General features: G+C 45.8%; 1 protein-coding gene across 2 annotated transcripts; it reads right to left on the minus strand.

Annotated features, from left to right (window-relative positions):
* Positions 1 to 451: 451 nt before the first annotated feature.
* Positions 452 to 10,449, minus strand: Selenos (selenoprotein S). 2 transcript variants are annotated; one of them, XM_021167469.3, is made up of 6 exons: positions 10,311 to 10,449; positions 9,630 to 9,764; positions 6,532 to 6,638; positions 3,016 to 3,105; positions 2,782 to 2,860; positions 452 to 1,091 (listed from the first exon to the last, which is right to left on the minus strand). In XM_021167469.3, the coding sequence occupies exons 1-6, from the start codon at positions 10,384 to 10,386 to the stop codon at positions 1,006 to 1,008; spliced, it is 573 nt and encodes a 190-aa protein (XP_021023128.2). In that variant the 5' UTR covers positions 10,387 to 10,449; the 3' UTR covers positions 452 to 1,005. The 2 variants fall into 2 exon arrangements, with proteins under 2 accessions (XP_021023128.2, XP_021023130.2); XM_021167471.3 differs by having other exon boundaries at positions 10,282 to 10,422.
* Positions 10,450 to 15,462: the final 5,013 nt, after the last annotated feature.

Genomic DNA, 15,462 nt, shown 5'->3' on the forward strand with positions numbered 1-15,462 from the left:
ACACATGAGCCATGTGCATAACAGGAATCCTAGCAGCTCAAGCAAGACTTTGTTGTTGTCCTTGTGTGGCAAGACAGGGTTTTGCTACATAGGCCAAACTGGCTATTCCCCGGTGTCTGAAGTATTTACAGGCAAGCTCCTCTAGGCCTACCTGTTTTCTTTTAGACATCTTTCAGCAGTTTATTACAGTGTACTCGTGTTTCCTTCAGCAGGGTCTCACTAGATAGCTCTGGTGAGCCTGGAACTCACCACGTAGTTCAGGCTAGCCTCGGATGTGCAGGGATCCGCAGGCCCTCGCACCCAGAGTGTGGGGTTCTAGGCACCACCACAGCCTGCTGTGACACTGCTTTATCCTACTAACGTAGCAGCTGAACCCCAAGGAGCTTGTCAACTGTAAAATCACCCACCATCTGCTACCGGCCATGAGAAATAAGAAAAATCAGAGACTGTGAATGATACAAAGCTGTTTACTGTCTGACAAAGTCAAGCTCACAAAGAAATTTCCTTGAGTTTAATAAAGATGCTAAAAATGTTACTTTTTAAGTATTTAACTTTTTTTTTTTTTTTACAAAGTTCTGTACATAAAATAAATATACAGAAGCAAACCCCATCAACTGTGTACATCAGTAATCCTCACTGGTGGGCTCACCATTTATAAGGAAGACATCATTCAACGCATCCTGTCACAGAGACCATCCTGTCAGCAAGGACTTCTACCCCAAAGTACCATCACTGGGCCTTCTTTATTAAGTCTGCTAAACAGCAAGAAGCCTTCAACCTACCAACTAGCCAGCAGCCATGAAAGCCATGGCTGCCTTGCCTAGAGTGTGGCCTAATGGCAATGTCTATATCTCATGCTGACCAAAGCCCTTAAAGTACAAGTAGTTTACAACAGAGATAAGCCCCACCTCTCCTTGGCCAGTCACTGTGAAAGTGTGCGTAAGGCAATTGAGTTGAGGGTTAAAGGTTCACCTTGTTAATGTCAGAGCGACACTAACAAGAGTCCTAGTTTCATCCACCAGATGATGGGCCCCTGCGTCCAGGTCTCCAGGAGCAGGTTCCACCCCCTTCACCCGTCAGAGGGTTATAACCTGGAAGTGAAAAGGAAACAAAACTATTTTGATGGCTGGAAATCCGAGAACATCCTATATTAAAACTATAACCACAACTCTAGGATGCCAATTGCAAGGTATAGATTCCATCTTATGGCCTTTCCAAGGGACTTCAGCTAGCACATAAAAATAAGGTGGGTGAAGATAGTTGTGCAGCCTTCAATCCCATAGGCAATTACTTAAGCTAGTCCGAAGACCTAATAGTCTCAAAAACAAAACAAAATGAAAACATTTTAAAAGGATGTGAAGGTCCAGGTAGAGGCAAGAGGAACACAGATCAAGGTCACCTTGGCTTGGTCACAGATCAAATCTTGCCTTGAACACAGATCAAGGAGCTGGTGGCCAGCCTAAGCCTAAGTAAGACCTTGTCTCAAGAACAAATCCCCAACAGAAACCACACCCAACAACCAGAATGGAACTTTCCACCTCTAGTCGTCAGAACTGGGTCACCTACATCCTTTTTCCATCTCTCCCTCGCACATCAGCTCCTCATAGCCAACATGGATAAATGGGTCTTTGCCGAATGGCCCAGTCTCCATATCCAGCCAGACCTTCTGTGGGCTGGTTCTTTTCCTTGTTCACTGTGAAATCTTGCCTTGAGCCTTAGTTTCCTCATCTGCAAAGCCAGGCTATTTAGGTTGGCCGAGCTCAGGGCTGCTGGACAGCACAACAGGCCATGCACAAACTTAAGCATGCTAGGTGCTTTGTTTTCCACAACTTCCACTGTGCTGTCAATATCTGAGAAGTTTCAAGTTTCCACCCTTCCTTCTGCCATGTCCCTGAACTCTGGAGGGCAGGAGGGGAGCTACCTAACACACCAGGCTCCACTGCCTCAAACTCGGCTTGAATCACAAAAGACTGCTCACTCTCCATTTCTGTGTTCCATCTTCCTGAGAGATGTGAAATCCCTCAGGGACAGAATGAAGGCACGCTGCTATAGTATCACCTGGGGAGCCTAGCCATGCACACAGAAAAAAGCTGAGTCTGTTCCACACCCTGAGAAAGTCACTCACAGGAAGAGGGTAGCAGTGCCAGCAAGACACAGACAGCGTCTCCAGCATCATCCTAGTTGCTTAGGGAGGCGCCACATGGCAGCCTTATATTTCTAGTCCTAAACTGGGGACGCAGACACAAAGGGAATCTTCTTTCTTTTAGAGACAGAACCTCACAGTGTAGCGGAGGCTGGCCTCCACTTGAGCCATCCCTCTGCTTCAGCTTCCTAATGCTAGGACTACACGTAAATGTCACATGCTCTCAGCTGCAGAATCTTACTTTGAAAAGGAAAATACGAAGCTGGGAAGATGGCTGCTTGGTGGGGAAAAGGACGTGAGCAAGCACGAAGACCTGAGTGGAAATCCCAGCACCCGTGTAGAGCGCCAGGCACAGTGGCACACGCGTGTATTCCATGTGCTTTAGGGTTACAACCAGGAGGACTGCTGTGGCTTTCCAGATGCCCAACTAGCTCTAGGATGAGGGAGACCCTGCCTCAATCAAGTAATGTGGAAAGTGATAGAACAAACGAAACCTATCCTCTGGCCTCTGTGTACAAGCATGGGTATGTGATGTGTATCCACACACACACCACACACATAGAGCACAGATAAAAAGACAACAGATTTTCTAAGTGTTGAAAATCCTAAATGTTTCTTTCACATTGCTAGGTTCTTACCACCTCCTCGCAAAGGCTTTTTGTCAGATTTTCCTTTGGGGATGACAGATGAAGTAGAAGGTCCAGGGCCATCTTCTTCCTGTTTGAACAAACACAAGCTTAAGAATCAATACATTCTACTTGGGGCTGGAGGTACAGCTACAATATGCTGTGCTCTGGGTTCAGTCTGCAAAGCCACAAAGCCACTCCAAATGCCAGCATTCTATATGACTAAGTACTGCCACCTCCAGTTACCTGAGGCCTTCCTGAATTTCTTTTGTAACTTCTGCCTTCTTGCATGCTGTCCCACATTTCAATCTTCTGTCTTCTTTTCTCTTCTTCAAGCTAAGAAAGAACCACATACAATGAGCCAGGTGGTGATGGCATGCACCTTTAATCCCAGCACTTGGGAGGCAGGAGCAGGTGGATCTCTGAGGCCAGCCTGGACTACAAAGTGAGTTCCAGGACAGCCAGGGCTGTTACACAAAGAAAATCTGTCTCAAAACACACACACACACACACACACACACATACACACACACACTCACACAAAGAACCACACACAAGAAAGCACACCCAGCAAGCACCCATAAGCTCCTCCTATTCTCAAAGAAAGTGCTTATTCTTAATTCGGGCTGGAGAGAGGGCTCAGCGGTTAATAGCACTGACTGCTTTTTCAGAGGTCCTGAGTTCAGTTCCCAGCAACCACATGGTGGCTCACAACCATCTGTGATGGGTTCCTATGCACTCTTCTGGTGTGTCTGAAGACAGCGACAGTGTACTCACATATATAAAATAAATCTTAAAAAAAAAAAGAATTCTTAATTTGAACATCTCCCAAAACAAGTGTTCACTTTCATCTCTTAAACAAGAACAACAACGACAACAACAACAACAAAGTTGCCGTAGAAAGCCGGGCACAGTGCTATGCACCTGTACGCCTGACACTCAGGAAGATGAGAAGACGAGAGAAGACTTAAGTTCAAAGCCAGCCTGGCCTACACAGTGAGGCCCACTCTCAGAAATGACCTGGAATGACTGTGTGTGGCTGGCAGCCCTGTTTTATTGTCACCTGGCTATGACTGCCTCAGGCACTGGATCATAGGACAACAGATTTCCATACTGGAAAGGTAAGCAGTACGGAAACCTACGGGAAGATGAATCCCAACAGAAACCCTGCACTCAGTCATGAGCACCAAGACAAGCCTGTGGGCGAACCCACCCTGTGGCCTGTGCTCGGCTTCCTGCTCCGTGGACGGGAGCCACTTTTCTAGCACCAAGAATCCCAGCGGACACGAATGTCAGGGGTGTGTGCTCTCCCATTCCCAATACCCTCCGTTCTGCTTCAATTCCACTGTGATATGAGGCCATGTGACAAAGACTCCTTAAAAGCATGCACTCAGCAAGTCTCTCCACGGCATGCACATCTCTTGCTAAACCGTCCCTTCAAGCTTCCATTGCGTGTAAACACAGAAAGGTGAGAAAAGTAGAAAATACCTTAACATAAAGGTTGCTTTATACCATTTGCTATACCCAGAAGCCAGGTGGTAGTGGTGATGGCAACCGCAGCAGCCCCCACACCTTTAATCCCAGCACTGGGGAGACAGAGGCTGGTGAATCTCTGTAGGTTTGAGATAGCCTGGTCTACAGAGTGAATTCTAAGACAGCCAGGGCTACACAGAGAAACCCAATCTTGAAAGAAAACAATCAACCAAACAAACAATAACAAAAATACCCCAAAACAAGTAAATGAACAAGAAAAAGACTTTATAGTATAGCTGACCTGGGCATGGAATACATGCCTGTGATCCCAGAATCCCCAGTTCTAGGGAAGCAGAAGCAAACATCTAGGCTAGCCAGGACCATGCCTCAAAAAACAAAAAACAAAACAAACCCAAACCCAAAACAAACAAAGAACGCCTGATCTATCTTAACAAAACCAAAACCAAAGGGGAGAGGGGGATGAAGCAAGCTGGCTCAGCAGGCAGAAACGCTTGCTGAATAAGCTGGATGACCTATGTGAGCCTCAGAACTCATGGTGGGAGGAAAGAATGGCTCCTGTAAGCTGTCCCCTGACCTCCATAGCATACCATGACACACACATGCCTGCACTCACACACAGATTATAATAAAATAAACATCCCAAACAGATGTATAGCAGATAAATTCTAGGATTATCTATGAGAGATCTAAGCTAACTATGAGACAGGCAGATAGGTAAACATTAAAAAAATGTACACACTTTCCATTTATGGAGAGAGACCCACATTATGTGCTCATAAAATATTAGATAAAATACATCTGTGAAAATACCTAAAAGAATTTACCATGACATGGGCTATTTAGCAGTAGATGAGAAGCAGGGAGAGTGGAGACTTCTTTCACAGAACAGACTTCTGTACCACAGGTTTCCAATGTAGGCCGGTGACTGAGAGGACAGACAACTAACGTCCACTGAAGGCTGCTACTAGAAGAAGTGTTAGCGGGGAGGGGGTATGCTTGGGTCTTGTTATGTCCTTTCTTTCTGAGTCCTAGCCAAGCTGGGCAGACCAGACCCAACTGGATGACCAGGCCAAAATAAGAGAAGCTGCCAACTGACAGCAGAAAGGCACAAGTCCCTTTCCTGTGCTCGAAGTCTCAGTAACACTCAGACTATAATAATATGACCAAATTCTCTGGTGCCTCAAAGCTGGCAGAGGGTTCTTTCTGTGAAGATGAGGCAGGCTCTGGAAACTTTCTGGATTGAAACTAGAAAGCAGTCACTTTAATGAGAGATCAGCTCAATGCTGGTGTGCAATTCTGCATCTGCACACTTGGCCTCCAGCTGGTGGCAATGTTTGGGAATGCCATGGAAACTTTGGGAGGGGCAGCTTGCTGGAGAAAGCACGTGGGTTTTGAGGATTTATAGCCCGGCTCTACTTCCTATCCTCTCCGCTGCTTGTATGAGGATGAAATGGTGTCAGTCTGCTTCCTGTTGCCATGACAGACTGTATCCTCACCTGGGGACTGTACACTAAAATAACCCCCTCCCCCAGCTGCTTCTGTCACTCCATCATAGCAACAGGAAAAGCACCGACACGCACTCTGACTCCCATGAGTAACCTGGCTGATCAAGCAATCCTTGTTCCTTCTGGTCCACACCGCCACCAACACCGCGGCCTTTTCTTGGCTCTTCTGAAACCCACTGTAGTGTGCTCGACCACCCCTAAACCAGGTCATAGGCAGTACACAACTTCAATCAAAGCCTGTAATCCCAGCACTTGGGATTACAAGGCATCCAAGCACAGAGTGACAGGCTGGCATCTACCCTAGCTCCAGAGGCATGTGACCTGGGCACACAGTTCTGTTGAATAAATAGTTATAAGAAAACACTTGAAGGCAAAACAAACAAAAGATACACTTTTCTTCCAGAGTGTTTCTCCCTTGACAATTCAAAACTGCACAGAGCAAACATGCTGACCAACAGTAAACTAAGGGAAATTAATCTTCATATCCATCCAAGACACGCACCCACTCACTCACATACACCATCTTCATGTCTGCCTTTCACCGCAATAATGTACTTACACAACTATTCCGACTAGCATACTTTTCTCTGTATCGCCAATGTAAACATAGTGAGACACGACCCTGCTCTCTAAGCTTACAAATAACAGTAAATATACTTTACTGTTATCACTAAGCCTGATTAGTGAGAGAGACCTTGCTTAGCATGCTCAAGGGAAAAAACAAAAAGACCCAACAAATGTATTAAGTCAACCCAGCTCATACCTGTCTTAGTTTTTCCTTATGTTTTTCAACTTGGGCATTTAGATCTTCCTGCATTCTCAAACGAGCAGCTGCTAAAGCCTCTTGTCGCTTAACAACAACATCAGGTTCTAAAATAGAAAAACAATTAGGTATGAGTCCATATGAAATCGCCTATATAGAAAGGTTCAAATGTCAGGAAACCACAACAAAGTATCCCCTTGTATACTCATGGCAGAGCACTAAGTGCTCTGATGGCCACCATAGTGAGTGAGATAACACTGTACAAGGTGGCCATCTCACTTGCACCTGACCAGCATTCCACAAAGCAAAACAGAAGGAATTTGCATCTCTATCCATCACTTGACAGGCTCAGGTCAATGAGAAGAGGTGTAAGATTCTTTTTTTTGGTTTTGTTTTTCGAGACAGGGTTTCTCTGTGTAGCCCTGGCTATCCTGGAACTCACTCTGTAGACCAGGCTGGCCTCGAACTCAGAAATCCACCTGCCTCTGCCTCCCAAGTGCTGGGATTAAAGGCGTGCGCCACCACGCCCGGCTGAGGTGTAAGATTCTTGTTTCTACAAAGCAAAGTCCTTTCAACTAGCATTATGAATCTGAATGTTGGACTAGTGAAATTCTCAGGGGGTTACGAGCGCTGGCTGTTCTTCCAGGGGTCCTGAGTTCAATTCCCAGTAACCACATGGTGGTTCACAACCATAAGGGGATCTGATGCCCTCTTCTGCCTGCAGATGTATATGCAAATAACAAATTAATTATATATTAGATAAAAAAAATTAATCAGGTATTAGATAACCTCGACTGGCCTCAAACTCACTATATAGCAGAATGACCTTGAACTCCTGTTCTTCTTGCATCAACGTCCACGTGCACGACTACAGAAGTCTGCCACCACACCCACTTCTACTTGGTACAGGAGAGCCAATGCTCTGTCTTGTGTATGTTAGTCAAGCACTCTACAAACTGAGCCTCAGCTCTAGCCCCAGCCCCAGCCTACTTAATTTTTTTTTTTTTTTTTTAGAACAGGGTCTTACTATGTAGCTCTGGCTGACCTAAAACTATATGCATGTTGGGCTGCCCCCAGATTCACACAGATCTGCCTTCCTCTGCCTCCTGAATGTAGGAATTAAAGGTGTGTGCCTCACACCCAGCCCTAGTTTACTTTTCTACCTACTTGTAAATCCACCCGTCTCAGTACTGTAGTAATCAGTTGAATGGTGACCTATATTTAAGTTATATTGCAATATAAAACAGTGTTTCTTTAGGATACACACACAGGAGTGTAGCTTCTAGACAGAACGGCTGCCCTTTGAGATTTCTCTAAACAACCAAATAAGTGAAAATCAGGTCTGATGAGGTCAGGGAAAAATCAAAATGGAGTGCGTGTAAAACCTAACACTGGAGATGGGGGAGGGGCGGCACAGCGACTGGAATAAGGAAGGAAGGAAGGCAGGCAGGCAGGCAGGGAGGGACAGACAGACCCTAACACTGAGTTTTTGGTCACTCACAATAATTCTAGAGAGGTTCACTGGGGGGTGTCACTGGAGCACAAAGAAAAGGGTGACATCTTCATTTTAATCCTCTCTAAATTAAGACCCACTAACTGGCCCAGCCACAGCTAATGGGAACAGTGAAAGTCACAAAGCCAGCACAGCTGCTTGACCACTATCTATCAAAGCTGAGCAGAGCGATACAATCGCTGTCACATGGTCTTCCACTTCTGGTCTTGATCTCCATGTGTTGCATGCTTGGGGACTTTTAATATTTGTACAACTTGGGGACACTGAATTGACGGGAAGTGTACGACTCTTCTATGCCTTCTCCCAAGAGGACAGCTTCTAAGCGTTCCTAGGGGACTCCTAAGCACACCACCCAGCCCACTTTTAGGGAGATATCCTTATCTGGCCCTACTTGAGGCTCTTCCTTAGGCCCGGAGAGATCTCCTTGTGAGGCTCAGGCTCCAAGATATCCTTGGATCACGCACACACCTCTCCATTTACTCAGGAACAAGATAATTAGAACAAGGTAAACTTAAAAGAGAAGTAAGACTCAGTGGGCTGGAGAAGTTGGCAGCCGATCAATCAGGTTAAAGCCTCTTCCTCCTATCACTCAGGGGAATACGTGGCATACATAAGATTGGGGGCGGGCACATATGGTATGCCCCTCCAGGAAAAAGATACAACAACAAAGTTAAACCGGCTTGAGTTATCTCTGCCCTACATGGGGGCTTATCCTGATGGACAAAGGATGGTGTGGATAAATGATAAAAGAATGAGGGATTAAGACCTCCCTTGGAAAAATTAGTCTGTGCAGGACCACTGTGGTGTCCTATGACCAAGGAACAAAAAAATACCAAGTTCAGACCTACAAATAAATTCCACAAAGATTAAAAAAAACATAGTATTACATCCAAAATTGAATAATAACTGTAGCAGTTCTGGCTTGAAGATTTTCCTTGGGCCTAATGACAATTAGCACTCTGACCATCAAAAGTTGATTGAATAAACTGCTAACCTACTGCCATAGGACATGACAACCTACCCAGGCTGGCTTGGAGATTTTCTGTCTAGTGCCTTTGAAACCATAAGAGCTACCAGCCTGAGAATGGACTGTCATGCTTTGGCAAAATATGCCTCTAGATTCTTAAAAAAAAAAAAATGGGCTACCGGGTTGATGAGGGAAAATGATTGTAAAAGATAACTCTGCTCTGTCACGGTTTATCAATGATGACTAAACTTATGACTATGAAGAAGCTAAAATACATCTGGGGACAAAAATATGATCGATGAATCCATCCTTGTCTACCGAGTGCTGTATAAATAAAGTAGCACCCCACTTCCAGTCAGTCAGGCGGCAAGATTCCCAGGACCCCAATGCCTGATATCCCCCACCCACCACCCCTTGGCACTTCTTGTTTCCTCCACAAGACCTGGCCATCTCCAGGGACTGGTCCCCATCCACCGAACAAGATGTGCATTGAGTATGCTATACACCATCGCGGAGTCTCTGCATCTCAATAAAAATCTTTCAAAACTCAAAGGCATGTTTTGCCGCCACCCACTAAGTAAATGACAGGCGCCTTCATTTCTACCACATGGCACTAACCCAGAACAGTCTCGGCTTGGTCCAGCTGTCTCTGCCTCAAAGCCCTCAGTCGGAGGGAGAGCCTCTGGATGACAATGTAGAGAAGGATGCAGCTGAAGAGGATGTACCAGCCATAGCTGGCCAGCAGGGAGCCCACTGGAAAAAAAAAAAAAAAAAAAAAAGAAAAAAGAAACCAGTTTCAGAAATGGAAATAGCATTTTTTCAATAATACTCTACAAAAATAGTCATGGCTGCTTCTTTCAGAACCTTCACAGTCTAGCTGGAAACGGACTCCTAAGAAGCGAATCGCTGGGTACAGAAACTTCTCAACTACAAGGGGACTCGGGAGTAGCCCGGAGGGTGCAGAGCCCAGCAGCTAGGTTCTGAAGGACCAAAGGGGACGCGTCTATCTGATTCAGGAAAGCAAAGGCCATCCAGACTCCGTGAGTTACACTTTGTTAAGGAGTGAGACAACAGTGTGTTAGTGCAGGGTAGAGCGAAACGCCGGGCGGAGGACTCCACTGCAAAAGGAAGATGTTAAAGGGACTCCAGTGAGCCAAGTCCGCGAGCGCCCGCCCAGCTAGGGTGACTTCGAGAAAGCTGAGCTCCGGCCCAGCAGGCAGGCCCGGCCAGTCCGCGGCGTTAACGCCAAGCCTCCTGGAGGTCGACCCACCGAGCATGGCGGCGCCCGCCGCCCCTGACCTGTCACGTGCAGGAATCGCAGGCTCTCGGTCTCCAGCGCCGGCCTCGCGGACAGAGGCTCTTCATCGCGATCCATGGTGGCCACCGCCGCCGCCACCAACGACAAGCCCGCTGCTCCTCTCTGCTCTGCGCTTCCGGTTCGGCCCTATGTACACGTGGCGCTCACGGCCGTGGAGGTACTGACCTATCGCGGCTCGACCTGCCTCGACGCTCGGCCAATCACAGGGGGGGTGTGACCAGAGGGCGGGGCTGGAGGATGCCCAGGCGGAAGCGCGTTTGACTTTCAGGGAGGAGCTCGCAGCTCAACTATGCATAGCTCGGATAACAGATCTTGCACGAATGTTTTTACAGACCTTGTACTTGATACTGATTGGACATTGAGGCTCAAGAGATTTGAAACCTCCTGGAGATGAGATTTGAGTCCCGCCCTTGTCACCGGGCCCTAAGGGTTTGCAGCATAGATCCCCTCCCCAAACGTGCGGAAAGCAATCTACTTAGAATTCCTTTCTTCTGATCCACTGTCTCAAGGGAAGGAATTAATGTAGTAATGACTCCAATTTAGGCTCTTATGTGTCACATTAGCACAGTTTTTGTAATGGTTCTCTGCAATATACTAGGAACGCAATAAAGGAGATAGCTGCGATTTGAAATGGAACTGATGGAATCAAGTTTCCATAGATTAATGGGATTAAGAAGGTGAGAACTCTGTGGTGTTTAAAGGTGGGACCTTTGGGAAACTACTATATGAGGTCAATGTGGGTGTCCCCAGAGAAAAAGAGACTAGATTTCTGTGCACCCCACCGTGAGATGACACAGCCTGAGGAGCCTGATGGAATCTATACGGTGCTGCACCAAGCTTGAGGACTTTGAATCTCCAAAATGGAAATAAAACTCACTGTGTCATAAAAACTAGTCTGCTAAGGATCTTGTTACAGTAATAAGCTAATGCAGCAACTCCATCTGGGACATGGGAGAGAAAAGCCTGGAATCACTTCACATTATCAACCACCTTGAAAATAGACTTTGATGACTGGATATGAAGCTAAGGATATGAAGATAGCCATGAATTTGCTGATTTTTTTTCAGACACAACATGGCTTTTTAAAAAAAATTGCTGAATTTTTAAAGTTTTATGTTTTTAATAGTTTTCTCAGTGGTAAAAAAGGATCAGTTTAATTTTTTTGTTTTTCTTTTTTGGTACCGATGACTGCCACCCCACCTCTGAGCCCAGTTTGAACCCTCTCTCTTTGCTTAAGGTGATTTCTCACATCATACAGAGCAAGTGAAACATCTGGTTACAAGGGAGGAGGTTGCTCATTTGCCTGTTTATCCAGTCCCTTAACATCTGTAATCATGATGATGAAATAAGTAATGTTTAGTTTCATTAAAAGACAAGGTGGAGGGGAAATGTTGGGCAGTGGTGGCACACACCTTCAACCCCAGCACTCAGCAGGCAGATACAGGTGAGTCTCTGAATTTGAAGCTCAGGACAGTGAGGGCTACACAGAGAAACCTTGCCTTAAAAGCCTTTAATCCCAGCACACTGGTTAAGAGGGGTTAGTTTCATTAAAAGAGGTGGTGCTGGCTCACTCCTTTAATCTCAGCACTCAGGAGGCAGAGGATGGCTGATCCCTGAGTTAGAGGCCAGCTCTGTTTACAGGGTGAATTCCAGCCAGGGCTACACAGAGAAACCCTGTCTTAAAAAACCAAAACCATGCCTTTAATCCCAGCACTTGGGAGGCAGAGGCAGGCGAATTTCTGAGTTCAAGGCCAACCTGGTCTACAGAGTGAATTCCAGGACAACCAGGACTACAGAGAAACCCTGTCTTGAAAAAACAAAAAACAAAAAAAAAAACAAAAACCAATAAAAAGGGAGGTGAGTGGATATGATCAAAGTACATGATACACAGATAAAACAGTGTAATAACGAAATCATTATTTTACATAAACTTAGCCATACAAAGGAATCTCTTCCACTTGGAACTTTGCAGTCTAACATGGAAACTAGCAATTCAGAAAGATAACATGTTAAAATATACAAAGTAGGAGTAGGAATGTACCTCAGTTGGCCAGGTGCTTCCTTGCCTAGCACGTACAGAACCCTAGGTGTAAAGCCCCTCACTGCACACACCGAGTGTGGGGCAAACGGCTCTCATCCCAGCATTTGTGAGATGGTGGCAAGAGGATCAGGATTTCAGAGTCATCTCTGGTGTCACACTCAGCAGTGTAAGCCTGCCTCAAAAACCAAAACCAAAACCATGGGAGACAAAGGCAGGCATATCTCTGTAGTTAGCCCCCTCTCAAAACAGCAAAGCCAAATTTAAAAACAGACACACACACACCCAACAATAACTTTGTTTACAAACCCAGTGTACATACTTAGATACACAGTATAATATTCAACTAAAATTTACGGTATTTCGAATTGAGTGCATGGATTTTAGGGTTTAATTTCAGTTCCTGCAATCCTGCTCCTACTTCTCAGGTGTGATGCCTTTGTCCTTTTACGTGATAGCTCAGATGTTACTTGGAAAACTAGGGCAAAGGTGAATAGTAACCCCAACGCCCACCACTGGCTATGTAGACTCAATGCCTGGCTCTAACCTGTCACTTACTGTCACATCCTTGCATGGGCCCTTCTTATAGCCATGTCCTTCAGGTTAAAATTGCCCCATCCACTGTATTCAGCCAGTTAAATTGCTTTGGTTAATGGCGAGTAAGCAGAACTGTTATCAGTTTTGAGTATAGTTTAGTTAAGTTGTTCATGGAGAATTAGGCATAGAAAGCCTAGTTTTGTTCATCACGAATGTCACAAGATTTGCACAAGACTGGGCTCCTCAACATCCTACCACTGAGAGGAGGAGGTGCTAACTTGGGCCTGCCCCACCCCCAAGACTTACAGTTACTAGTTGATGGAGGATTAAGAAACATTTCTTCAGTGGTGTAGCCATTGGTAAGGTGCCCAAGCTCCCATAATTAACTCTAAAGTCAGTCACAGAAAGGGGGTAGTTAATTAAAAAGAGGGAGACCATCTGAAGGACAAAGGAGGCTGATAGGAGTGTGTGTGTGTACAATTAAAATACATTATGGGCATGTAATGATGTCCATTACTATATATAACTAATATAGGGTAATAAAAGCATTAAAAATAAAGAGCAGAGTCAATATGGAAGGAAACAGATGGTGTTTCCTGCTGGCAAACTGCCAAAATCGCTGTTTTCCAATATAACAAGCAGCTACACAGGATGGAGGGTGTGGGGAGCTCAAGGGCTCAGAGAAGGCAATAAAATGCCCGTCCTGCTCAAGCAGTGAGGAACTGCCACTTTCCAGGAATGCTCTCGTGTGCCAGAATGTAACCGCACCTCCCTGGAACTGTTACAGAAGGCTGTGATCTGCCATGTTAGCGCTGAGAACCAAACCCAGGTCCCCTGGGAGAAGTCCTGTGAACACTGAGCCATCTCTCCAACTCTAGCTCCTGTGTGTGCACATATATGTATGCAGGCACATGTATGGAGAGATCAGTTCTGTCCTGCCCATTCCAGGGATCAACCTTCAGCTAGTCAGTCTTGTTAATCATATCCATTAATTTAATTAGGGCAAGCTTCAAAAGTAGGGCATTTACCAGTTATACAAATGCTAGAGAGAAAACATTCAAGGTCAGGTGAGGAGACACTTGTAATCTCAGCTGGTGGGATGTGGAGGTAGGATTAGGAGTTCAGGCCAGTTTCCGTTATGTGCCTGGGCTACATGAGACCACCTCAAATCAGCATCATAACACAGTTCCACCTACCCATTCTTGCAAGTGTTGCACGACTATCAGGTGATACAAACTTCTGCTGTAACAGGACCAATATTAGCCTGAATAAAATTCATACTCTACAAAACTATTCCCTGAAAATGTTAGGCTCCAGGAAAAACACAGATTGAAGGTTCAAATGATTGAACCGCATCAGTTATCTGGGTCCTGAGACACATAAGAAAGGAAACCTCATTTGCCTCTAGCCAGCTTTGGCAAGTCCTTGACTGGGACAATGGCATGCATGATGCAATGGTGTCCTGTTTTTCTCACTTACCCCAAATACTAAACCATCGAGTGCCAATAGTTTCAGTCCAGACTAATTCAGTGCATGTCCAGGCCAGGGTTTCATTAAGCTACTTTTAGTAAAAAATGTGCAATTACAGAACAACCACTGGCTTGTCATAACTGGGATTGTTGACCAAGACATCTCATCCAGTAAGAGGGCTCATAAATGAAATAGAAGACAGGAAATCTGTTTTTGCTTTGGTATTGGGGATCTTGTAGTCTTAGGAAGACTGCCACCAAGCCGGGTGTGGTGGCGCACGCCTTTAATCCCAGCACTCGGGAGGCAGAGGCAGGTGGGTTTCTGAGTTCGAGGCCAGCCTGGTCTACAAAGTGAGTTCCAGGACAGCTAGGGCTATACAGAGAAACCCTGTCTCAAAAAAAAAAAAAAAAAAAAAAAAAAAAAAAAAAAGGAAGACTGACAGCAAGCCACACCCCTAGCCAAAAGAAGCAAGTACTCTTGTCAGCAATGAGGGCTCTGCATTCACAGAAGGGCTGTGGAGCAGTACAGGTAGCCTCACTGGAGATGCTGAGCCAGCATGGGAGAGAACTGAATTTAAGGCTGGGGCTCAGCAGAAGCCACTATTCCTCCATTCTTTTCAACCAGACTCTTGAGAGCCACAGTTCCGCTGTATCTTAGGCATCTGGCATTTGCCTCTATGAGAACTGTATGTTACCAGCAATCACCAAAAAGCATCCAGAGACAACCTAACATGCTTGTCACATTCAGAATCATCGAAGGAGTTTGAACACTGCAACCAGGGGCTGGAAGGATGGCTTAGCAGGTAAGAATGCATGCTATGCAAACTTGAGTACCTGAGTTCAAGTTCCTACAACCCAGGTAAAAGGCTGGGTCTGTCTACACTCGTGCCTGCAACCCAGTACTGTGGGACAGAGGTAGGACTGCTGGGACTTGCTGGCTGCGAGTGAGAGGCTCAGTGGGAGGCACTGTTCTCAAGGCAACAAGGCAGAGTAGGGAAACCGAGGCACTGGTATTTAACAACAAAATCCTCCCTAGATAAGGAATACAGTAAGAAGCCTAGATGCTGAGAAAAACGTGCCTTACCCTGC

Source organism: Mus caroli, unplaced genomic scaffold (assembly GCF_978045245.1).
Source record: "Mus caroli unplaced genomic scaffold, Mus_caroli_1 scaffold_8, whole genome shotgun sequence".
Classification (NCBI taxonomy): domain Eukaryota; kingdom Metazoa; phylum Chordata; class Mammalia; order Rodentia; family Muridae; genus Mus; species Mus caroli.